Below are 25,005 nucleotides of genomic sequence, written 5' to 3' on the forward strand. Positions count from 1 at the left end.
GCGGCCCTCCGCAGTGACGTCACCCCGGGCGAGCCGGGGGGCGGGGCGAGGGGCGGGGCGGCCCGGGGAGGCGGCGGAGCGCGCTGGTGCTGATGCAGGATGGCCGGGCGCGCAGGAGCCCGGGAGGTCTGAGCCGGGCGAGGCTCGCTCGCTGCGCATCGCCGGGGCCGCCGGCCGCGTGGTCGCGGGCAGGTGGGCCTGGGGCGCCGCGCGGGCCAGGGCGCGGCCGGGGAGGCAGGTCGGCCGCCGGGGACCCGCCCGGCCCCCGAGGTCGCGATGCCCCGCTGAGAGGCGGCGTCGGAGGCTGCAGGAGGCGGCCTGGCTGCGGGCGCGGCGGCTCTCGCCGAGCCCCGGCCCCCTCCCGCCGCGATGGCGGACCCCGCGGAATGCAGCATCAAGGTGATGTGCCGGTTCCGGCCCCTCAACGAGGCGGAGATCCTCCGGGGGGACAAATTCATCCCCAAATTCAAAGGCGAGGAGACCGTGGTGATTGGGGTGAGTGTCCGCGGCGCGTGGCGGCCCCGACGGCAGGGATGCTCGGGCGCCGCTCCCGGTCCCCCCCCCCGCGGCGGCCCCGGGCGGGCCCAGGTGGGGGGCGGCAGGTGCGCCGAGGGAGCGCCCGGCGCCGCCTTTGTTCGCGGGGTGGGGGCCCGCGTGGGCCTATTGTTCCGCCCGGCCGCGCCGCGTGGGGAGAGTCCTGCCCCCCCGTGCCCTGGCTCCCCTCCAGGCCGCGTCTCTGCGGCTCGCGGAGGGCCCCGGGCAGCGGGCCCGTGGGTCGGTCGCTTCACCTGTTCCGCTCACGACCTGAGCGCAAGGGAGGGAAAAAAAGGTGCTGGAAAAATCCTGGCCTCGGCCGGGAGCTCCCACGCCGCGTGGACGCGGCTCCCCGCGGTGCATGGGAGGGCGGGGGGCGGGGGGGCAGGGGTGGCTCCTGCCGGCGGCCCGGGACCTGCGCCCCGGGTCGGGTCGGGTCGGGTCGGGCCGGGCCGCCCGGGGAGGCGACCCCCACCTGGTGCCCGCAGGCGCTCGGGAGGACCGCGGGCCGCGCGCCCACCTGCCAGGGGCGGGGGCCGGAGCGCAGCCCCTGCCCGGAGCGCAAGTTACTTTGTGCGGTCGCGGCCGCGCTCCCCCCGCCCCCGCCTGCTCCTACCTTCCCCCTCCCCTCCCCTCCCCTCCCCCCGGTCCTGCCTTACCCCTCCTCCTCCTCCCCTCCTCCCCTCCCCTCCTCCCCATCCGGCCCTCCCCTCCCCCTCCCCTCCCTCCCCTCCCCCCTCCCCTCCGCCCCCCCCGCGGGCACCCGGGCTGCCGCTGGGGGCGGGGAACTCCGGAGGGCTCCGGTTCCGCCCGCGGGGTGTGGGATGAGGGTCGGCCCGCCCCCGCCCCCGCCCCGTGACCCCCGCCGCCCCGGGGTGTGTGCTGACGGGGCCCCTTTGTATGGCGCCGCGTGGGGCGGGACCGAGCCCACGGGAGCCCCCCGGGCCCGCAGACACGGCCCCGCCGTCCGCTCCAGGCTGCTGATGCAGCCGCGGCAGCCTTCCCGGCCCGGCATCGACCGAGTGATGTCATCCCGATGACTGAGCATGCTCGGGCCGGCCCGCCCCCGACCCCCCGCGGCCGGGCCCTGAGGTCCGGGGATTCACGGCTGGCCGCGCACCCAGGGGCCCCGCGGGCGCCCGCCGGGCTTTCCGGGGCGTCGGCCTCACCCAGGTGGAGCCGCAGCCCCCGCGGAGGCCCGCGGCCCGGCAGGTGCTCCTGCTGCGGGGCGGCTGCTCCTGCTCGCGGGGCAGGTGCTCGCGGGGCGGTGCTCGCGGGGCGGGTGCTCCTGCTCGCGGGGCGGTGCTCGCGGGGCGGGTGCTCCTGCTCGCGGGGCGGGTGCTCGCGGGGCAGGTGCTCGCGGGGCGGGTGCTCCTGCTCGCGGGGCGGGTGCTCGCGGGGCAGGTGCTCGCGGGGCAGGTGCTCGCGGGGCAGGTGCTCGCGGGGCAGGTGGGCAGGCGCCCTCCTTGAAGGGGGCGGGTCTGGGGTCTCGCCCGGGGCTGCCCTGTGCCCCTAGAACGGCAGCGCCCCTCCGCCCCCTTCCCCCCGTCGTGGGCAGCCGTGACCGCCGGAGGCCGCGTGTCCCTGCGCCCACCCGGAGCTGGCCTAGGAGGGCGGGGGGGGGGGGGCTTGTTCTCCGCCTGCGGTTGAAGACGCGGTGCGCTGCGGGGTGGGCGGTGGGCGGGACCTCGCACCTGGGACCTGCGGCCGGCCCGGGCGGCACCGGGGGCAGCGAGTAGCTGGTTTGGCTTCCCCCTCTCAGTTGGGATCAGCCCACACTCTGATTTGCTATTTCCTGAGCCAGGCTGTGGTTTAGAGTGGGAGCTCCTGGGGACATCTAGTCCCTGCCCCTTACCTTGTAACAATTCTTTTGAACAAATAATTGTGCGGCACTAGAACATGTTCTGGTGACCCTGTTTTTTTTTTTTTTTTTTTTTTTTTCCCAGAGGTTTTAAAGAAAAGCCTGGGGAGCTTGTTTCTTCTTTGACTTCTCCACCTCCTCCTTCCCCCTTTTTCTCTTCCTCCTTCTCCTCCCCTTTCTCTTCTCCTCTTCCTCCGTTTTCTGAGTCTTCTAAGAGTGATGCACCAAGACTAATGAAGGAGACTAATAAATCATCCTCTTTGATCTCCGTGCAAGGCAGAAATCCCAAGAACTATATTTCCCATCTAAATATACATAGGATATTGACTAAACACATTAAAACAGAGTCACTATGTAAGATGAATAATTTAACAAAAAATTGTGGATGTGAATACACATTTAACTCTTCAACTGCAAAGTGAAGATTTTGATTATCTTACTATAATCCTTCAATACAACAGTTTTGGATTTTACGTTTTTTTATTGAAGTAAAGCATCCATATAGAAAAGTGTTCTCGTAATAAGGGTACAGCTTAGTAAAGCTTTTATAAAGTAACCACCCCCTTGAAACCATTTCTCAGACTAAGAAGTAGACATTTTGGGGCGTTTGGGTGGCTCATTTGGTGAAGTGGCTGCCTTTGCCTTGGGTCGCGATCCCAGGGTCCTATGATTGAGCCCCACATTGGGCTCCCTGCTCAGTGGGGAACCTGCTTGTCCCTCTCCCTGCAGCTCCCCCTGCTTGTGCTCTCCATTTCCCTCCCTTCCTCTCTCTCCATCAAATAAATAAAATGTTTAAAAAAAAAACATTTTGGGGACCACAGAAGTCCCATTAGGGCCCCTCCCAGTCACTCGCTCCCTCTACCTTAGGGTAACCACTCTTCTGATTTCTAATGCCATAGATTAACTTGTTTTTTAAAAATAAACTTCATGTACACGAAACCATATAGTATGTTTGCTTTTGCGTGTGGTTTCTTGCAGTCAGCATCGTGCTTGTCACATTCATCCATGTGGTGGTGTGTAGCAGCAGTTCATCCTGGTTCTGTAGTACCCCATTGGATGACTGTACCACAGTTTATTCATCTATCGACTGTTGGTAGACATTGTTAGTTTCCACTTTGGGGTTAATATGGACAAAGCTGCTATGAACGTTCTTTTACACATCTTTTGGTGAGAGTGCGTACAGAAGACTGTCAGATGCTGGAGGTGTTGGGACTGGGGTTGGCAAGTGCTAGGACCATTCCCCTTCCTAATTAATAATGTGTAGCTAAAGGAAATGCAGACTATCATGTTTTGTACACTCAGTAGAATGGCTCCCAAGTCAATTCAGTTGCCACCAGCCCATATGGTTCAGGTGCAGGTGGAGACTGCCTTAGGTAGGCATTTCTTTCCTTGCACAGGCAAGGTGCAGTTGTGGGGATGGCCAAGGAAGACCAGAACCATACGGAAATGTCAGTCATCCTCACTCCCAACAGATAGATGTAAAAAATGAATTTCTGTTAGCTGTTAGTCTAAATTCAGAATTCCTTTTTTTTTTTTTTTTTTGGTGGAGAATGTGGGCATCGATTTTTTTTTTTTTTTTAAACCAGGGTCATTTTTTTTTTCTTTAAAGTTCTGTTCAGTTTTTATGGAGATGTATGGTAAGAGGGAGATTTTGCAGGTGGAGTTTTTAGATTTGTCTTTTTAAGGGAATGTCCTGTCTTGAAGGGATCATCTCCACCATTTTTGCATTTTTTTTCCCCTAAAGAAACCTAAACGTTTCTTTCTTTGAGCACCCCGGCCTCAGTCTCTCCCCACCTTGAACCCTTGTCGCATTATTTTGTATGTGATCTCGCAACTTCGTTGTCTTAGATTATTAGTTTTATCATATGTTCAGTGACATTGTAAGCCAGATGTAGAGATAAGGACCATCTATGTTTTGCTTCTTTGTACCTTGCCCATAGAAAGCACTTGATAAATATTTTTGATCTCTTTGTTGAATCTAGAAATCTTTACTTTGGTGTATTTAACTTATTTCGTGGGCTCTTCATTGGCTGTAGGCTGTGGGGAGTAGTTAAAAAAAAACAGTTTTAAAGAGAAGTGCTGTTCCTTTGGGCCTGCTAAGACGGCAGGATACGGTAAGAGAATTGGGAAAGCAGTATCTTCAGCTTTGGTAAAAATTAGGAAAGCTCTTAACAGCGGTGATGAGCTAGAAGTGGAGGGTGGGGATGGCCTAGTGATTAGAAAATTGATTCTTCAGAGGAAAAATACTGGATTTATAGCATTTCTGGACGTACTCCTCCATTAGCTGCTAAAAGTCCTGGTGAGTCAGCCACTACTTTGGGCTCTGACTGTTCGATGTATCCGCATTGACGGGCGCCCTGCCTTGGACAGCTCCCAGGAAGCTTCCCTGAAACGGATGTGGACACTTGAGTTTCCTCACTTGGGGCCTTCCTCTTGGTCAAAGTGCTAGGAAAGCAGGAAGTTCTGACCTACTTGAGAGCCAAGCCAGAGCGTCAGCCATGGGCTGTGATCTGGTCAGTGGCATGGCAAGTGGCCTCACCCTGTGGGAACTCAGATCAGTTCTGGTGGAAGCGCGAGAAAGGAAGAAGGGCCCGGGACAGAGACCACATTGCAAGCTGGAGTTATTGTGGAGATGAAGGACTACAGAAGAAATAACAGCTAAAATTTTTCTTTTTGTCCGTAGTAACGGTTTTTAAAAGCAAGAACATTAAACTTTTTTTATTTTAAATTTATACACTGTAAAATCACTTTTTTGCGTATGTAGTTCTATGCTACGGGCTTTGACAAATACAGAGTTGGGTAGCAGCGCTGTATTAGTTTTCTCTTGCTGCCGTAACACATAACTACACGTTTAAAAGCTTAGAACTATACAAATTAATTATCATACAGTTTCCATAGGTCAGAAGTCCAGCCGATCAGCTGGTTTCTCTGTTTAGAGTCTCATAAGATCAAGACCAAGCTGTTGACAGGGCCCTTTTCTTTTCCAGGGGGAAAATCCATTTCTTTGCTCATTCAGGTTGGTGGCGGCATCCTGACAGTCGCAGGAGTGTGGTCCTGTTTCCTTGCTGGCTGCCAGGCCTGGCTGTTCTCAGTTACTAGAAGCCACGCTCGGGTCCTAGTCACACGGCCCCCTTCCTTCTCTCTTAAAAACCAGTCCCTCTCACGGTTTATGTCTCCCCTGCAACTTCCACTGCCTGTCTCTCTTACTGACCCTTCTGCCTCCCCCTTCAACTCTCAAGGGCTCATCTGATTACAGTGCACCAACCCGGATAATCCGGAATCGCTCCCCATTTTCAGGTCAGCTGATTAGCAACTTTAGTTACATCTGCAAAGTCCCTTTTACCCTGTGACATTCACATATTCACAGAGTCTAGGAATTAGAGTGTGAACATCTTTTGAGGCCACTGAGACCACACACCAGCATACTCAAGATATAAAACAGTTTCGTTTACGCTCCGTGCCCCATGCCGCCCCTTTGGTCGGATCTTCTCCCTTCTCCACCCCTGACAACCGCTTCTTCTTCCTCTCTATAATTTTGCCTTTTCCAGAGTTTCATAAAAATGGAATCACGTATTAAGGATCATTTTGAGCCTGGGTTATTTTACTTAAGAACGCTTTGAGATTTATGTTGTCGCACGTATCAATAGTGTTTTTTTTTTTTTTTTTTTTTAAGATTTTTTATTCATTTGAGAGAGAGCTTGAGAAGGGCAGAGGGTGAGGGAGAAGCAGACTCTCCACTGACCTGGGGGCCAGATTCAGGCCTTGATCCCAGGACCTGGCGATCACTACCCAAGCTGAAGGCAGATGCTCAACCGTCCGAGCCACCCAGGTACCCCAATAGTGCAGTTCTTTTTATTCCTTAGTGGTAGTCTATCACACGGACCTAACAGTTTGTTTTTCCATTCACTCATTGAAGGACATTTGGGTTGTTTCCAGTTTGGAGTGATGATGAATAAAGCTGCTATAAACTGCTTTGCATTTAGGTTTTTGTGTGAGGGTAAATTTTTATTTCTCTTGGGTAAATACCAAAGATTATATCAATCACATTTAACTATATGTTTAATTCTAAGAAACTGCCAAGCCGTTTTTCGAAGTGGTTGTACCATTTTGTATTCCTTCCTAAGAGTAGTATTCTGAGCCAAGATTTTATTTTATTTTATTTTTTATTTATTTATTTTTTTCTGAGCCAGGCTTTTAAAGAGTTAATTCAGTCACTTTGTCTAAGTGAGCACTAATAGTAGTGGTCAGTAGTGTGGAGATACACCAGTCCTTCATCCTTCTGTGCCCTAAATTCAGAGATGCTTACATCACTTGAAAATGAATGAGTGGTTTCCAGTAAACATACCCTCTGAAACCCTAGAATAAAAAATAGCTATAATCTCGCACATGCCGCTGAGACCACTCTGTTCAAGGTGAGCACACAGCCCGTATTTCCTAGATGAATGGGGTTGGTAGAGGCAGCAGGGAAAGTCCATCAGAACTGAGTGTGGGTTGACTAGCTGGTTATGGGGCTGTTTTGCAAGTTGCTTAACTTTTCTGGGCCTCAATTTGATCATATTTAAAATGGAGATAAAATTACTTATCTCACAGGGCGATGAGAATGACATGAAATGGTCAAAAGAGCATCTCACACAGAGAAAATGCTCAATAAATGCTAGTATCTCCCATGTTTCCTATCTGCCTTATCATTTTTCTCATTTTCAGAATTAGCTTTGCCCCCTCCCCTCCAATTACTGCCCTTAACTCTGTCCCCTGAAAGCCCTCTTGCACGCCCGTATCTTCAGCATTTGTTCACTCCCTTCTACTTGGGATAGTCTTGTGAAATTCCTAACTGTTCGTGAAAGCAGAGCTCACGGTCCGTTTATTTATGGACTGTAGCAGCTAATCCTTTTGTTTGCAATGATCACATGAGGAAAGAGAGTGTGTGTGTGTGTGTGTGTGTGTGTGTGTGTGTGTGTGTTACGGGTCTTTGCCTCCCTCCCAGTAGTTGCCCAGTTGCTTAGTAAGTGTACCTTGACTGAGGCTTCCTTCTTCCCTTATTCCCTGCATAGAACCAGGTCTCCAGACAGGCCAATTTCTGTATTTCCTTAAATAACTCAGGTATCACGGGGGATTTCCTTCTGCCTCCACCTGAGCTTGCCAGGCCCAACTCCCCTCTTTAATGACAATGGTTTCCATTCTTGGCTTTTCTCCCCCAATTAAAATAGGAGACCTCCCCCACCTTTGGGTTCCCGTCGGTCCCTGCCTCAGCTTTCCCACCTGTGTCTACTTATTAAATGAGCAGAAACAGGACTCCCTGCTCCCTGATGGTTTCTCTTGACTGAAGAAAAAAATAGCCCCACTGACAGCTCCAATTTCACCTTACTTCTCTCAGGGTTTTTTGTTTTTTTTTGTATAAGGTCCTCTTTGTGGCTGAGAAGGCTCCTCCCTTAACCCACTTGCTGCACCCCAACCAAGTTTCTTCCAGGAGGCGCCTACTTGTTGTATTTGTGGTTGTCTCTGCTGGTATTGCCGAGAGTGTGGGAGAACCTGGAGTCTTTGATTCCTCCCAGAACTTCCCAGCAGCAGACCTGGGCTGAGCCAGGCGGCCCAGGACCGGCTCCCCGCCTGCACCTCCTTCGCTGCACGGACCTGGACAAGCTGCTAAAGCGTGCTGGGTTTCAGCCTGCTGGCCTGTCAGCCAGGGACCGGATCACTCCCGCCTTGTGGGGAGGTTGGCCCAGGGGTGCCGAGCACCGGGCTCGGCCTGTAGCGGGCGGTCAGGTGCCGTCCCCTTTCCCAGATCTGCTGGCAGTGATCTCTGTGCTCTTGGCAGACCGACTAACCTTGGGAGAGCCCAGACCCTTCACCGGCTCCCTGGTCCCCTCAGGTTGTGGAAGAGAAAAACACTCTTCTGACCCTTGTAAAAGTGGTAAAGAGATCGTGGTGACGGGTGTCCGCACTGTCGCAACAGCGGGGAGAAGGGAGGCTGGACTCCGATACGCGGGGCAGCTTGCAGGCGGTGGGCCAGTAGGTGGACGGACAGTTACCAAGAGGAGACGTCCGGGGCTGGGGGGTTCTTGCGAAACCGACCTCCCAGGATTCTTGGTGCAGGCAGGCCGGATGCTGCCCTGTGCTGTTAGATCTAGGTTCTGAGGTCATCAGGGGCGCGGAGATCCTGAGCACGGTGGTGGGGGGGGGTCTCTCCAAACTGCCCGAGCTAGATTCCTGCTAACACTGGACTCTGCAAGGACAGACCTGCAAGTGCAAAGTCAGGGCCCAGGTGAGAAGAGGGCCCAGAGGGGCCTGACTGAAGTTGGGTCAGGACGAGAGTCGTCGTCAGTTGGAACCCAGGTGATCCAGTGGGGCATTTGAGACCCTCTGTATGCTGGGCCTGCCTACCTTCCCGACCTCGCCCCCACCCCATGTTCCGTCTGTGCTTCTATTCCCCCAAATGACTCGGCTGCTAAGTCTCTCCCGCCCTACCCCAGCTGCTCACATCCCACGTGCCCGGGATGACTGTCCTCAGAGTGGCTGAAGGACAAGCATCCATGTGCTTTCAGAGTCTCATTCCATAATGCCTTCCCTGAAATTTTTTCTGACCGGCCCCTTTGCCCCTCGACCCCGGCCAGGTTACCTACTGGTGCGCTCCCGGCTGACCTCCCCCAGCACTGGGGTTCATTTGTTTGGGTATATGTGTCCTTTCTTCCAAGTAGACTGAAAAGCCTTTGAGGGCAAGAAATGTGTGCCGCTTACTCACATTTATTCACAAGGCCCGGAACAGTGCTTGGAACAGAGTAGATGCTTAGTACCAGATATTTTTTGAAAGAAATAGAAGAATGCGGACTGTCCTACGCTGTTAGACGTTAGAGCCTGGAGTTAGTTGCTTGGATTTTTACCTTGACCTCTCTCCAGCTCTGGCAACTTGCTTTTCCTACTTCGGGACATCTTCATGGTTTCGTTGTTACTGTCTCAAATGAAATCGCTTTTTCAGGGATTCTGACATATTCCATGCTCATTGAAAAAAATGCTGAGGCTGTGCAGAAAGGCATGAAAAAGGTGTAAAAAGCACCTTTAATTTTACGAACCAGAAAATACCGTTGTTAACGCTCTTTGTGTATCCCAGCACTTTTCCATTCCGTAAAACACCATACTTTGTTTTAGAACAAAGATACGATTTTCCAGAACTCTGTTTTGAAAGCCACTCTTGCTTAGCGGGATAGTTTAGATATCAGCATTTTCAATGGGTCCGTATAATTCTATTATGTCTCTAATCAAGAACCATTTCCTAGTGTGAGGCATTTGGGTTTTTCTGCTTGTTTTTGTTTCTGTTATAAACAAAGGTGTGATAAACGTTGGTGCACACCTTTCTTCATGCACTTGCCTTGTGTTCTAGGATACACGCTCAGAATTGGGACGGCTGGGTAACAGGATATAGAGGATTTTAAGGCAGCCATAGTTTTTGAGAGAGAGCAATCCAGAGAGGGTAAATTGTCCTCTGAGTTGTACTCTCACTTCTTTGCTTACCAGATGGAATCGCTGCCAGTTCCTCTCCCAAGGCATCCCTTCATACCTGAACTAAATTAACTTCTTACCGAGAGTATGTGCTGTCATGCACTGTTAACCCACAGATCCAGAACACGGCAGTGCCTTCAGACTTTTGATGTAAACCATACGATTTTGTAGGCTGTCTCCTGTCAGTTTCAATATCCGAAAGGATGTTGTTTCTTGGAGGTGATCAAAAGCTAAGTCTCTCTCTCGAGGCAGAGAAAGATAGAGGCCAAGGTTCTAGTGTTAAAGAAAAATAGGGTGGATGCACCCTTTCTTCTTGGTGCTAATGTGGAACCGCCCGTGATATCTTCTGGGCAGTGGTAGGATGAGAAGGGATAAAATAGCCCGATGCAGGACTGGATCCCAGGACCCCGGGATCACGACTGAGCCAAAGACAGGCGCTCAGCCACTGAGCCACCCAGGTGCCCCTGGGGTTTTCTTTTTATTTATTTTTTAAAAGATTTTATTTATTCAATCATGAGAAGCACACAGAGAGAGGCAGAGACACAGGCCGAAGGAGAAGCAGGCTCCATGCAGGGAGCCTGATGTGGGACTTGATCCCAGGACCCCGGGGTCACACCCTGGGCTGAAGGCGGCGCTAAACCGCTGAACCTCTGGGGCTGCCCAGGATTTTCTTTTTATTTTGTGCTTTTTCTACACCTCTATCTCCCTATCTCCCTTCAGAGCTTTTTTTTTTTTTTTAAGAGACAAAAGGAATGAGAAACATAAAAAGGAAACTACAAAACTTTTTCCTTAAACTATTATGTTGCAGTGGATTCTGTTGTCCCATATATATTTTTCCCCTCAATTCTGTTGGGTTTATTTTCCAATACTCAATTCACATCAAGGATGAGTGTTCATTAACTGAGAAGGTAATAAATATGAATACACCCAGAAACACCTAAAAGAATTGCTGTAAATGTAGTTCGTACCAATCTGAGAAGGGTGGTACTGAGCTCAGAAGACAACTACGTGACCCATCTGCCTGCTTTCCTGACGTTTCCACAAGCCAATGAAAGCCAGGGAGCACGTAGCAGGGAAAAGCTATAATGCAAAAGCTCCTTGAATAGCTTTTCTGGGTGACGCTGCACTGCTGGCCTTGGTTTATTGAAAGGATAAGTGGGATGTGATCATTAAGGGAGAGAGGCTGGAAATCCCGATATGGGTCTACTGTCCCATGTGACTCCATAGCAAAAGCCTCCTTTCTTGTTTCAAGGTCCTTTATGTATGAACATTTCTTTTTCTCCTCACGTGTAGTCAGTAGCACCTAGTACTCTGATTTGAACAAACCAGCTGCAAAAGGAATTTATGAAGCAATGGGGGAAATTTGGGTATCTGACATTAAGCAATTGCTCATATTTTACTTGTGATAATATTATTGAGGCTTTAAAAGAGAACTGACCATATATATATATGTATATAGGTCAGGGATAAAATGATGTGAGATTTCACTTAAATAATCAATTCGGGGTGGGGGGCACCTGGTGGCTCAGTGGTTGAGCATCTGCCTTTGGCTCAGGTTGTGATCCTGGGGTCTCAGGATCTGAGTCCTGCATCCGGCTCCCCATGGAGAGCCTGCTTCTCCCTCTGCCTGTGTCTCTGCCTCTCTCTCTCTCTGTCTCTCATGAATAAATAAAATCTTAAAAAAAAAAAAAGGAAAATCCCACTAATTTATGCTTTAACTTCCTAGACTGCAATGTATGGTGGTAAGAGCTGCCAATCAATAATTCTATTTTAGGAGCAACTTATTTAAAGATCTTGGCAATGCAATTCTGGAATGGCACATCTCGCGGCCTCTTCCTTTTCCAGGCCTTCTCACTGAGCAATCTCCCCCATTCCCAGGTTTCGTTTTGCCTCGCAAGGAAATGAAGAGCAGTCTGCTTCAGTTCTTTTTTTTTTTTTTTTTAAATTTTTATTTATTTATGATAGTCACAGAGAGAGAGAGAGAGAGAGGCAGAGACACAGGCAGAGGGAGAAGCAGGCTCCATGCACCGGGAGCCCGATGTGGGACTCGATCCCGGGTCTCCAGGATCGCGCCCTGGGCCAAATGCAGGCGCCAAACCGCTGCGCCACCCAGGGATCCCTGCTTCAGTTCTTTGGGGATGTTATGTAATAGTTTTTTTTTTTTCTGAAAAAAAAAAAAAAAAAAAAACCTCATTCCTCAGGGATCATTGATTTTCATCTGGGATCCCCCCCCCCCCCCCACCATTACATAACAACTCCATCTGACTTCAGAAACTTTGAATAGTGTTGGGGGAAGGGACTTCTCCTCTATCGAGGCTGCCTCCTGCCTCGTGGAGGGGAACAAATTCCATTCTGACTGGGCAGTGTCCAGACCTGTCTGGGTCCTGGTCACTGGTGGGCAGGATCCCGTGCGAAGCAGTCAGTCCCTTCCTGTATCTGACTTTGTGGGGAGCTGACCTGTGCGGGGTCTGGCCTGGGCTGGCTTCCAGAGCTATCCTTCTGTCTCTGCTCTGCATGCTGCTAAGTGGGTCGAGTGAGAGGGGTCCACAGATTCAGGCCCAGGTGGGCTGGTCTCAAGGTCCAGAAGAGGTTGGGTTGCAGGATGGAGGGGTGGTGAGGTGAGGAAAGCAGACAGACCATGAAAGCCAACTCCCTTGTCCAGGTTCGGTATTGGGGTGATGGGTACTGGTACCCTGCCCAAGTGGTGCCTGGGTACTTGTGGGGCTGACTGTTAGGGGAGGCTTCTGCCTTTTTTTAGGTCCTTTGTGCTAATGGCATCATATAGCATCAAAACCTCCTAACTAATGGTTTATTTATATAATATTTGTGAAAAGTAGACTTTAGGAAGGAAGTGTTTAGCTCTTCAGTAATAATTACTAAACAACACAGCCTACTAATTATGTGTTCAAACAAGTGGGAAAAAGACAACCCAAGTACTATATCCTAGAGTAACAACACTTGCTGCTTCATTTGTTTGTTAAATGTCTCTTAATAAATATGGCTCTTTGATAAAGATTGGCCTGAGGATCTGTTTTAAACTGTATTTTCTGGTCTAGGCCTTTATCGAAAAGAGCTTATCAAGGGGAAAATGTATAACAAGTTAATACTTCTTTAGTTCTATTAAAAAATGAATAGAGGTAATATGTACTTTCATGGAAAACGTGAAATTAAACGAATTCTTTATTACTATGAAAAATTTTTCCTTTTTTAAAGATGAGAGTTTTTGGACTTCATTGTAATACTCTGCTGTCCAGTATGGAAGCCACTGGCCTCATGCAGCTCTTGAGCACTTGTAGGGTGGCTGGTCCAACTTGGGATGTGCAGTAGAGGTAACATTTAGGCTGACTTTTGAAGACTTACTACAAAAAAAAGGGAATATAAATATGTAAATATAAAAAGGGAATATAAATATATAAATGTAAAGTCTCATTTTTGTGTATTCATTACATTTTGAAATGATAGTATTGTGGATATATTGGGCTAAATGACATTAATAAAATGATTTTCCCCTTTTTATTTTTAAAGTGTGGCCAGTAGGAAATTTAAAGTTACACATGTGGCTTGCATTCTTTGCTGGCAGTGCATTTCTGTCGGACAGCCTTGCGCTAACATTCAGATGCCGACATACTGTTTCTGCATTTATTAATTTTAGTTCCACTTTGGTGTATTGAGGGCTCATCGTGTACTAAGCTGAGTAAGTCAAGATCCCTGCCATCCATAACCATAGATATAATCCAAGAAAAGAAGACATGTAAAGAAGAAAAAGGTTAGCATGCTGGGAGTGTCCGAAGAGAAGAGGAAACACAAGGCCTTGCTAGAGTTAAAAAGAGAGCACATCCAGTTGTGTTCAGAGAAGCGTCTGGCAGAGGGACCATGGATCATACCGTGATTCTGGGACAGGATCTTCTTTGCAAGTGTAAAATTTGCTTCCTTAAGTTAGTTTGCAGTTCTGCATAGCTGCCCTAGAGATTTCTGTTTTGGATAGTGTCGGGAAGAGATCTGAGGAGGATTGTGTGCCGCAGCCTGGTGCGTGTCTATGCTGTCACTCCCGGCTCCCCTGCAGGTACAGCGACACCGACTGTTGCCCCCAGAGCTGCGGGAGGTCCGGCACCCGAGGCCTGTACTTCGGTCCTGGCCCTGAGCGGTGGGCAGTGCTGTGCTTGCAGCCGTGACCTTGGGAACCGGCGCCGCCTTTGAGGAATGTCCCGAGGCTGCCGGGCCGCCGGGCCCCCAGCTCCCAGGCAGGCAGCTTGGGTTTGTTTGGTTTTGTTTTTTACTTTCATCGCGATGATCGCAAATCTGCCACTTACCTCCCGCCTGCGTTCTGTTGCTACCGCTCGCAGGACGGAGCCTCTGGTCCTGGACGAGGCTCCTGGACATGCATTTAGCACCGGCGCCTCCCGGGAGGTCCCCCCCCCCACCCCCCCCCGGCCCTGGCGGAGGGCGCAGCTGTGGGACCCCGCCGGCTCGCAGGTGCCTCTGTCCCCGTGTGTCGGGGAGGTCACCTTGCGGGTGAGGCCGCACGGCTCTTTGGAGAGGAGAGGGAGTTGGTCCTCTGCTGGGACATCACCCCCTCCCCCCGCCCCGTGTCCCTTTTTGTCTGGGTTGGCACAGAATTGATATTTCCTCCTTTGTGAGAAATGGCGAAAACGCCTCGATGGTTACATGAAAGCAAACAACACAAAGCCAGCCGCGGCCTGGCCGCCCTGCGTCATCCGTGTTGAGTTTTATATCCTTTTGCCTCTCCTCATTGACACTTCACACTTCAAAAAATATACTTCCAACTTGGACATACAGTCTCCCTTTTCTTTTTCTTTTTACCTAAGCTTACCCCGTAAATGATTTTCCACGTTGTGTAATATCTTCATGGTCATAATTTTTGGGGACATTTAAGTGCCGCTCAGGCCGACAGAGCTCGGTCGGCTGGCCCCTCTGGTGGCGGTGGCGGCGGCGGTGGGTCACGTCTCCGGCTTGCCCTTACTCCGGGCGGTGGCTTAGTGAACGTCCCCATGCACAGAGCTGTTTGCTTTTGTTGAGTTGTTTCTAGAGGTTGCGTTCTCCAGGAGTGGATTTACCGGACCCAATGCTACGAACATTTTACTTGATCTTATTAACTGTTATCCTACCGCTTTCTGTAGAGGCCAGTGCCTGCACCCTCCGGGGATGGGGGTGTCCTATTTGGCAGTGAATTCATTTTTGATGGAAAGTGTACATAACTGAAGCCACGTTTAACATAATGTGTTTCCGACGGTATGGAAGCTCCTGGGAAGACCTGGGCCTTGTAAGTGAGGACTTCAATTTGGGATCTTGCACGTGTCAAAGGCTCCTCAGTGTGCAGCAGTACTGTTGGCCTTGCCTATTTGGAGGGAAGAGGTGATGGAAAACAAAAAGTGGCTTAATTCTGGCAGATTTTCTTCGGCACAAAATTTCCTTCCAGCAGATGTAACTTATTTGGAAAGCAAGTTTGGGATGCTGGAGAGAAGGTGCTTTTCAACTAGGATGTTTAGGACTGTATTTAGAAAAAAATTGCTCAACGTTTTTAAAGTCAAGGATAGCCCCCCCCCTTTTTTTTTTACCTCCTACTGTCCCCACCCCACCCTCTCCCAAACACAACCCTAGGCCACAATGTATTTGGTATAAATATCAGGTTATAGAGCAGCTCAATTAGAATTACAGACAACCTATGTGTTACTGCTCTTCTCACAGACCTTTATGCACCTTTTTGATAAAGAATAATTTTCTTAGACTGGTGAATTTATTCTCTTGCCCAACTGTTTGCAAACGATTTTAATTCTAACAGAGTAGTGACAGCATATAGCAAAGTTTGCTTTACTTAACAGACACTTATGTAAACCCTCTACTGTGCGTTCATCTGTTTATTTTTCAATTTTTAAGAAAGATTTTATTTATTTATTTCTGAGAGAGAGAACATGCAAGCATGAGCAGGGAGGAGGGAGAGGGAGAAGCAGGCTCCCCGCTGAGCAGGGGCTGGATCCAGGACCTCCAGGATCATGATCTGAGCCAAAGGCAGATGCTTCATGGACAGGGTCACCCAGGCGTCCTTCGTCCATTTACTTGACTGCTCAGTACTGCCCTAAGAGGTGACTGTTGTAGTACCCCTCTCTGCATTCCACAGGGAGGCATCTAGGGCACAGAGAGTTTAAGTCACTTGGTCAAGGTCACACAAGTATAAGTAAGTTGTGGACCTAGGATTCAGACTAAGGCAGCGTGGCCCTAGAGTCCTGGCTTTTAACCATTTGTTGAATCGTCGCATCCACGTTTTGGTTCATAACAGGAGGTGAGACTGTCCAGGTGCACAGCATTTTCTAAATTACATTTGCCCTGGGGCACAAGTCCTCTGAGTTATTCCCTGACAAAAGGGGTATTTGCCAGTTAAATGTAAGAAGTGTTGCTCACATTCTCTGACTCTTGGAGGCAACTCTACTTCTCTCCTCAACAATCCTGCAGTAAGTAAGCATTCTTCGTTTTGCTCACTTGGTGTTTACCATTAGCAACCCGCTGGGCTGAGACTTAATTTTGGGAACTGAGGTAGAAGGTAGCTATAACCCGGGCTGTACTTGAAAGTGGAGGTTTTTTTTGTTTGTTTGTTTTTTGTTTTTTTTGCTTTGTTTTTTCTCTGTTTCCTGCCCTTGCATTGATAATCAGATTTTGTATGAAAGTCAGAATCAGCTCTGCAATTGCTGTCATTTCCTTCTGAGAGGCTGTCTGGGGTGCAGCCCACGGACACAGAACACAATGCCATGCTCTCAGGGTGTGGCACATTTGCTAGGAAACCTTGTAGGTTAGACTTCTGAATGTGTCAGGGCACTCTTAATTTACGTGGACTGTCCACAGAGAAAAGGACTATGATGCCCCCCCCTTTCTTTTTAATAAAGCACATGTTCACTCTTCTCTTTTGTGTCTTAAAAGTGGAGAGATGTATGTCTGCTTCTTGGATTTCTAGGTCCATATGTACATTCAGCCACCTTAGCTGTCTTCTAAAGAATTTCGTCTAGATTTTAAGAGGTGCGTCATGAAGGTAACTTCTCATCTTCAAGTAAGGACAGTCCTGTTTCCTTCTTTCTACAACATACACTTTTTATTCTTTTTTTTTCTCGTCTCACTGCATCAGATAGGACCTCCAGGATGACCTAAAATACAAATAAGATAGCAGGAGTCCTCGATCATATTTTTTTTTAAAGATTTTATTTATTTATTCATAGAGACAGACAGAGAGAGAGAGAGAGAGAGAGAGAGAGGCAGAGACACAGGCAGAGGGAGAAGCAGGCTCCATGCAGAGAACCCAATGCAGGACTTGATCCCAGGACCCCGGGGTCACACCCTGGGCCAAACGAAGGGAGATGCTTAACCACTGAGCCACCCAGGTGTCCCTAACAAAAAAAATTACTTTAATTTGAACTGAAAACTAGCATCATGAAGAAGGGTCCAAGAAGTTCTAAATTGAAGACATTAATATAAATGAACCACACTTAAATTTCTATTGATAGTCCTCAGCTCTGAAAGGGAAATGTCTGTAATTTACCTAAATTGTCTTGAAAGGAAAAGAAGTAAGAGATTTCTTTTTTGGATGTCTGGCATTTTCCTAATAACCAGGCTATAGAATGATTGAATTATTATTATAACCCCATAGCTATTACTTTCATTTCAAAAGACTGTGGGTTAATTCCAGCTGATGCTTATATTTCAAATGAGTTTTTGTGTAATATATGTAATAAATCAATACTGAGCCATAGGGTCTGAGGATCAAAATTATTTTAGACCAATGAGTACATTTTTCTTAAATATGGTCAGTTGTTCATCCTAGCTTATTACTCTGGAAAATGGAAGGGGGAGGGAAGATTAAAGAAACTATGAAAGTAATCACAATCTGGAAACAACAGATGTTGGTGAGGGTGCAGAGAAAGGGGAACCTCCTCTTACAGTGTTGGTAGGAATGCAAGCTGGCACAGCCATTCTGGAAGACACTATGGGGGTTCCTCAAAAAGTTAAAAATAGAACTATCCTACAACTCAGCAATCGCGCTGCTAGGTATTTATCCAAAGGATATAAAAATACTGATTTGAAGAGGCACATGCACCCCAGTGTTTATAGCAGCTCCATCAAAAATAGCCAAATTATGGAAGAAGCCCAGATGTCCATTGACTGATAAGTGGATACAGAAGATGGGGGTCAGCCTTGGTGGCTCAGCGGTTTAGCGCCGCCTGCAGCCCAGGGCGTGATCCTGGAGACCTTGGATTGAGTCCCACATCAGGCTCTTTGTATGATGCCTGCTTCTCCCTCTGCCTGTGTCTCTGCCTCTCTCTCTCTGTCTCTATGAATAAATAAATAAAATCTTAAAAAAAATGTGTGTATATATGTATGTATACACACACACAGGAATATTATTCAGCCGTCAAAAAGAATGAAACCTCACCATTTGCAACAACATAGATGGAGCTAGAGTGTATTATGCTAAGCAAAATAAGGCAGTGAGAGAAAGACAAATACCGTATGATCTCACTCATATGTGGAATTTAGGAAATGAAAGGAATGAACATAGGGGAAGGGAGGGAAAAATAAAATAAGATCAAAGCAGAGGGAGGCAAACCATAAGAGACTCAACAATAGGGAACAAATTGAGGGTTGTTGGAGGGGAGGTTGGTGAGGGGATGGGGTAAATGGGTGATGGGCATTAAGAAAGGCATTTGATTAATTAGCAGTAGGTGCAACTTCTAATCACTAAATTCTACTCCTGATATTAATAATACATTATATGTTAACTAACTAGAATTTAAATAAAATCTTGAAAGAAAATAAAGCAAAACAAAAAAAAATCACAAGAGCTCAATGATTTCTTTTTACTTTAATTTTCTTGACTTTTTATTCAAAATATAAATATTACATAAGCACTTTAGGACAATTAAGATACAGGGAGGTAAAAATTGGGAAATAGAATGTCCCATATCCCTCCTTTCCAGAATAACTACTATTAACTGATGGATGTTATATTATTCCAACATCTTTACAAATTTAATTATTAAATATTTAATATATATAAAATAATAGATGTGACACATTCTAATAAAATGAACACGTATGAGGTCACCATCCCCCTAATGGCACTTTGCCAGTGGGTAAAGTTCCTTTGGTCCCAGCTGCTGTCCCCTCATTCTCGAAGAAACCATCTTCCTAAATTTTGCTTTTATCATCCAACTAATATTCCTTATGGTTTTACTGCAGACATTTTTTAGTTTTGCTTAATTTTGCCTAGTATTGAAACAATGAAATACTTATAAAAATACTCTATATATTTCCTGATCTTTTCTCTTAACATTTATGCTTCAAAATCTTAAAATTGCTGTGAGTTCTGAAGATAGAAAATTACAGCCTGTTCAGATCCAGATAAATCTCTGATGTGTCTTCTCTTTTTATGGAGGAAGGACACCAGTCCTGCCGGATTAGGTCCCCACCCTCATGGCTTCATTTGACTTCATTTACCTCTTTAAAGGCTCTGTGTCCAAATACAGTCAGTTGTGTTGTAGACTAGGGCTTCAACATAGGAATGTTGTAGGGACGTGAATTAGTCTGTAACAGTTTGTATCAGGGTCCTACTGTACACCGCAGGGAGTTCAGGGATGACAAAACTCACACCTTTTCCCTTGAGGTTATAGCCTGTGGTGGATTTCCTGGCCTTTTACTGTTAACAAGGCTAAGATTCCCTAGAAGAGAGCTCTTGGGGAGCCCTCCCGGAGAGTAACTTTGTGAGCATGGAGAGCGGAGCCTTCAAACCAGGGAGTAGAGGGGCCAAGTGAGAGGCATGTCAGCTTTCCCCTGTAGTGGTGGTGGTGGTGGTGGGGCACTCCTGGGCTTTATTTATTTTATTTTATTTTTTTTAAAGATTTTTATTTATTTATTCATAGAGACACACACACACACACACACACACACACACACACAGACACAGGCAGAGGGAGAAGCAGGCTCCACGCAGGGAGGCCGACGTGGGACTTGATCCCGGGTCTCTAGGATCACGCCTTGGGCTTAAGGTGGTGCTAAACCGCTGAGCCACCTGGGCTGCCCTATTTATTCATTTTTGTATATTTTTTTATTGGAGTTCGATTTGCCAACATATAGCATAACACCCAGTGCTCATCCCGTCAAGTGCCCCCCTTATTCTGGGCTTTAAATCCTGAGTATTAGAAGTGGCTTCCCTGAAAGCCAGCTGTTGCTGTCACAGTAGGGTAGATGGCTGCATAAAAAGAATTCTACAGCAGTTGGATCATTTTTATAGACATCCCCCCTTTAGGAATATCACAGTGCTGACATCTCTCCTATTTTAGTCAAAGAGGGAAGAGAGTTCCAGACAAATGTTTTCGTAAGGGATTGAGAGTGCCCTGAAAGAGAGAGCTGGGAGGTGATTCTCTTAGCATCATTTTCCTCTTGTTTTGTTGGAACAGTTGGGGACTCCAGGTGCTTGTACAGAGCCACGAGAAAAGACCGTAGGAACCTAAGAAGCTAACAATTAACAACTGTTTGTGACTGAGTTACTGATAATTGTCACCCTGTGGAAAGCTAGCCTATTCCAGAATCGTGATGGGAATGTTTTTACCATAGCATAGGAGCAGTTTTCAATTTTTTTTTTTTTTAATCAGGACACCATGATGTATTCTTCCAAGAAATCCAAGATAAACCCTTGACATTATAACTCTGAATCAATGGATTTATGAAACAATACATTTATTTATTTATTAAAAGATTGTATTTATTTATTTATTTATTTTATTTTTATTTTTTAAACTTTTTTTTTAAGTTTTATTTATTTATGATAGTCACAGAGAGAGAGAGAGAGAGAGAGGCAGAGACATAGGCAGAGGGAGAAGCAGGCTCCATGCACCAGGAGCCTGACGTGGGATTCGATCCCGGGTCTCCAGGATCGCGCCCTGGGCCAAAGGCAGGCGCCAAACCGCTGCGCCACCCAGGGATCCCAAAGATTGTATTTATTTATTCATGAGAGACAGAGAGAGAGGCAGAGACACAGGCAGAAGAAGAAGCAGGCTCCATGCAGGGAGCCCGACGTGGGACTCGATCCCATGCGCTGCTATTTTCTATTCTACTCCATTGCATTTTATTTTTTTAGATGCTAGTTATGGTCTAATAAATGTAATTTGTGAACTGGCACACAGTAGACTAGTGTTTCTCTAGTAGGGTTTTTTGGGGGGAGTTCATTCAAAAAGTGAATTGCCTGTGATGAATTCCGGAGAGCTAGAGACATCAAAATCTCACTCTTTACCGTTCTTATGTCCTGATCAGCTTGAAGCACCTCCCGAAAGATATTATAAGAATATGTGATGTTTATTTGTGCAACAGGTATTTTTTGAGCCCAAGCTTTAGGCCAGATACTGTGAGAGGCACTAGTGAATAAATTTTCTAGCCTGGTTCCATGTACGTTAAAAGTATACAGAACATGGGGCGCCTGGGTGGCTCAGGTAAGCATCTGCCTTTGGCTCAGGGCGTGATCCCAGAGTCCTGGAATTCGAGCCCCACATCTGGCTCCCTGCTCAGTGGAGAGTCTGCTTTTCTCTCTGTCCCTCCTTCCCACCCCTCCCTGCTCATGCTCTCTCTCTCTTTCTCAGGTAAGTAAATAAATAAGATCTCAAAAAAAGTTTATAGAACACAATTTATAGAACACAATTTATAATTGGTATTTTTAATTTTACCCTTATTTAGTCCAAAAGAGTCTGTTTGGCACTCTGCTTCCTCCCCCCAAGCGACTGCTGGTGTGAATGTTTAACTTTGGCATCTCTGAAATCCCAGGCCTAGGCTCTCCGTCCTGTGTGCTCCAGGGGAGGCACGGAGTAGTGGGGAGAGCCTGTGGTTTGGATCTGTAGAGATAACTAGGGCCCTGGTTTTACTTCTCCCTGAGGCTATGATCTCAGGCAAGGCAACCAATTTAACCTGCCTTCAATGAAATGGAGATGCTCAGCACTGGCTGGTGGAGTGGGAGTGAAGATGGAATGGGATGTTATGTGCGAAAGCAGTCCACACTGTACCTGTCCTCCAGCACCGTCTGCATGGAGACTGTTGTGTGAAGTCCTGCCTCCCTCCTAGACCTCTCTTCCTGCCACATGTCCTTAAGTCCACATGCAAGTGGAGACCTTCAGGCATCTGGGGGGGGAGAGTCCTAGCCTGAACATTTCTTTCCAGTCGGAAAAAGCCAGATGTGCCAATTCCCCTGCAGTGGAATAAGCAGACCCACCTTGAATATTTCTCTTTCTGCAGTGACTGCAGCGAGTGTTAAGATCACCATTAATCCTTTATTAGATATACAAGGACACAGGACCCTCAAATGCATATTTTATGGCACAGTTCTCCTTCCATCTGTGGTAGGCAGAAAGATGCCCACTTCCTAATCCCTGGAATCTGAATATGTTATATGACAAAAGGGAGTTAAGGTTGCTAATCAGTTGATCTTTTTTTTTTTTTTAAAAGATTTTATTTATTTATTCATGAGAGAGAGAGAGAGAGGCAGAGAGACACAGGCAGAGGGAGAAGCAGGCTCCATGTAGGGAGCCGATGTGGGACTCGATCCCAGGACTCCTCCAGGATCACACCCTGAGCCAAAGGCAGACGCTCAACTGCTGAGCCACCCAGGCATCCCAATCACTTGATCTTAAAATAAGATTATCCTGGATTATCCCCCTGGGCCCAGTGCAATCACAAGGGTCCTTAAATGGGGAAGGAGGAAGCAGAAGAGTCAGAACCAGACCTGAGAAAGACTCAACCAGACTTGGCTTGTCAACTGCTGCTTGGAGGGTGGAAGGAGGACCTGAACTAGGGAATGTGGGTGGCCTCTAAAAGCTGGCAAAAGCAAGAAAACGGATCCCCTCTACCCCAGACTCCAGGAAAGAAATGCAGTGCTGCTAGCACCTTGATGTTAGCTCAGTGAGACCCCCTGGAGGCTTCTGACCCACAGATATGTAAGATAATAAAACGGTGTGTTAATTTGTTATAGCAGCAATACGTAACTAATACCTCATCCCACTATTATTTAATTTTTTTTCTCTGTCCCATTTTTATGGTTTTACAGCAGAATGCCCAACATGGAACATAATTGCAAGCATCTGGATATTATTTAATTTTTTACAAAGAAAAAACACATGTATTTGCTGGAAATGAATATAGGATGAGAGAAACAGTAATGTTTGAAAGGCCCATTTTCACATTAACAACCTGATATCCAAAATCCGGATGAAAATTTTATATGAAATGGAGACATTATGTATACAGTCCTTGCTTCGAAAATAAAAGAAGTGAATTAGGTGCTTGCTTTGCGGAATATCAATTAAATAGCTTTTTTTTTTTTTTTTCCGGAATTCAGAATGGTTGACCTATATAATTCTTTTGGCAGAAAAGACTTTTTAATCTTTTAAAAAAAGATTTATTAACAAAGCGCTTACAGTTTTATTTATGGTTCAAGACTAGTTGCTGGTTTTGTTGTTAAAAATCTGTGGCAGTTTCAGCTTTTGGCTAATCAAAAATGGAAATCAGATGAAGTAAATTAAAGGGATTATTTCATTCTCTTGAATGAGAACATCCTAGACATGTTTGCAGTTTGCACAAAAAGAATGAATAATTAGGGGCCCCTGGGTGGCTCAGTCAGTTAAGCATTTGGCTCAGGTCATGATCTCGGGGTCCTGGGATCGAGCCCCACATTGGGCTCCCTGCTTAGTGGGGAGCCTGCTTCTCCCTCTGCCTCTCCCCCGGCTTATGTTCTCTTTCTGTCAAATAAATAAATAAAATATTTTTAAAAAGAATGGATAATTAAAACCTCTCAGTTACCCATAGGCTCCCTAAAAAGGGAGTGCACCAGATTTCTTCCACCATGTAACAGGGACTTCTTCCTCCTGAATTCTATGGGATTGGGTCTCCCCTTCGCCCCTGTACCCGTGGCTGATGTAGGGTGGTCCTGCGGCGTTGAGACAGAAGGACTTCGGGTCTTGTGGGAAACAAGCGGGAGCACAGTGGCTTCATCCTGCCCTACTTGAGGCTCGGCTCAAACCAGTGCAGAAACAGTAAGGTTGGTCGCTGCCCCAGAATCTGGCTGCTTGGTCAGCTTTATTGAGCCATTCCCCGCTCTTCGCGTACCTCATTTGAGTGTTCCTTGGAAAGCTACTCTGCTGATTTTGTGATTTTTTTTTTTCCCCATTTGCCTTCTCTGCCGCTCCACTTTCAGTATTCCCCAAAGATGTCTTTTTATTTTGACAATCCTTTGTACTCCTCAGACCTCAAAGGAGATGGTTTTCCTGATAATTTGTCTCCTCATTCTTAAGCCCACATCGCCATGGACACCGTGTGTCTGATAACCTGCTCAGTCTTGCAGTTTTCTGTTCAAAGCTTACCGTGCAGTGATCTGGTGATGTGGGCAGTGCCCTTATCTGTGAACGTGTCCTGCTAAGCGTAAGAAAGGCCTCTGATCTGTTTTAAGAACCTTGGAAATCAAAACTTGAAACGTCCCTCATCCTTTTCTCACATGAGCAAAGGCAGAAACTGATAGAGGGCCCCTCCTGTTTGCCCGGAGAATCCTGAGCGCGGCTCCTCTGCATCACAGGGCTGGCCCACCAGGCCGCCTTGCAGACTTCCTGTCTCCTTACTGACAGTTACTTGAATTAGGAAATGAGGTTTGTGTCTAGTCACTTCTATGGCAGCATCAGTCAGGGAACTGGTACTTTTGCTTTCTGATTACAAACCGCCTTTGAGAAAGGGTTTAACAGCTATTAGTTGGGGCTTTGCCAGTAGATACTAGGGACACATTGGTGCCACAGTGGGCCCCACCCTTACAGTGACCAGGGGAGGAAGAGGTCACTTTAGAGGCTGTTATGGTGCATCATGGGGGGTAAGGACAGGTGTGGGACCCCGGGAGGGCACCTGGCCTAGAATGGGGCGGATGGGGCGGGGCAGCTGGGTTGGAGGAAGCTTCACAGAGGGGTGAAATACCCCATGAAATCCCTTACTGGTCTCTGGTAGGAACAGCGTATCTTTATATCCTTATAGCACATAGTGAACGCATTGCCCTGTCATGGTGGAAATCAAGTGATGGTAGCAGAGGTGGGATTGAC

At 47.6% G+C, this 25,005-nt stretch overlaps 1 protein-coding gene across 2 annotated transcripts in view; it reads left to right on the forward strand.

Moving 5' to 3' along the window:
• The first annotated feature begins 299 nt into the window (after window positions 1-299).
• KIF5C (kinesin family member 5C) overlaps window positions 300-25,005 on the forward strand; it is a 148,485-nt gene continuing 123,779 nt past the window's right edge. The window contains exon 1 of one of the 2 annotated variants that reach the window (XM_038565167.1): window positions 300-495. In XM_038565167.1, the coding sequence (XP_038421095.1) occupies window positions 370-495 (126 nt within the window). In that variant the 5' untranslated portion in view covers window positions 300-369. The remainder of the gene's footprint in view (window positions 496-25,005) is intronic. The other variant, XM_038565165.1, reaches the window with a different exon arrangement.

Source organism: Canis lupus, chromosome 19 (genome assembly GCF_011100685.1).
Source record: "Canis lupus familiaris isolate Mischka breed German Shepherd chromosome 19, alternate assembly UU_Cfam_GSD_1.0, whole genome shotgun sequence".
Lineage (NCBI taxonomy): Eukaryota > Metazoa > Chordata > Mammalia > Carnivora > Canidae > Canis > Canis lupus.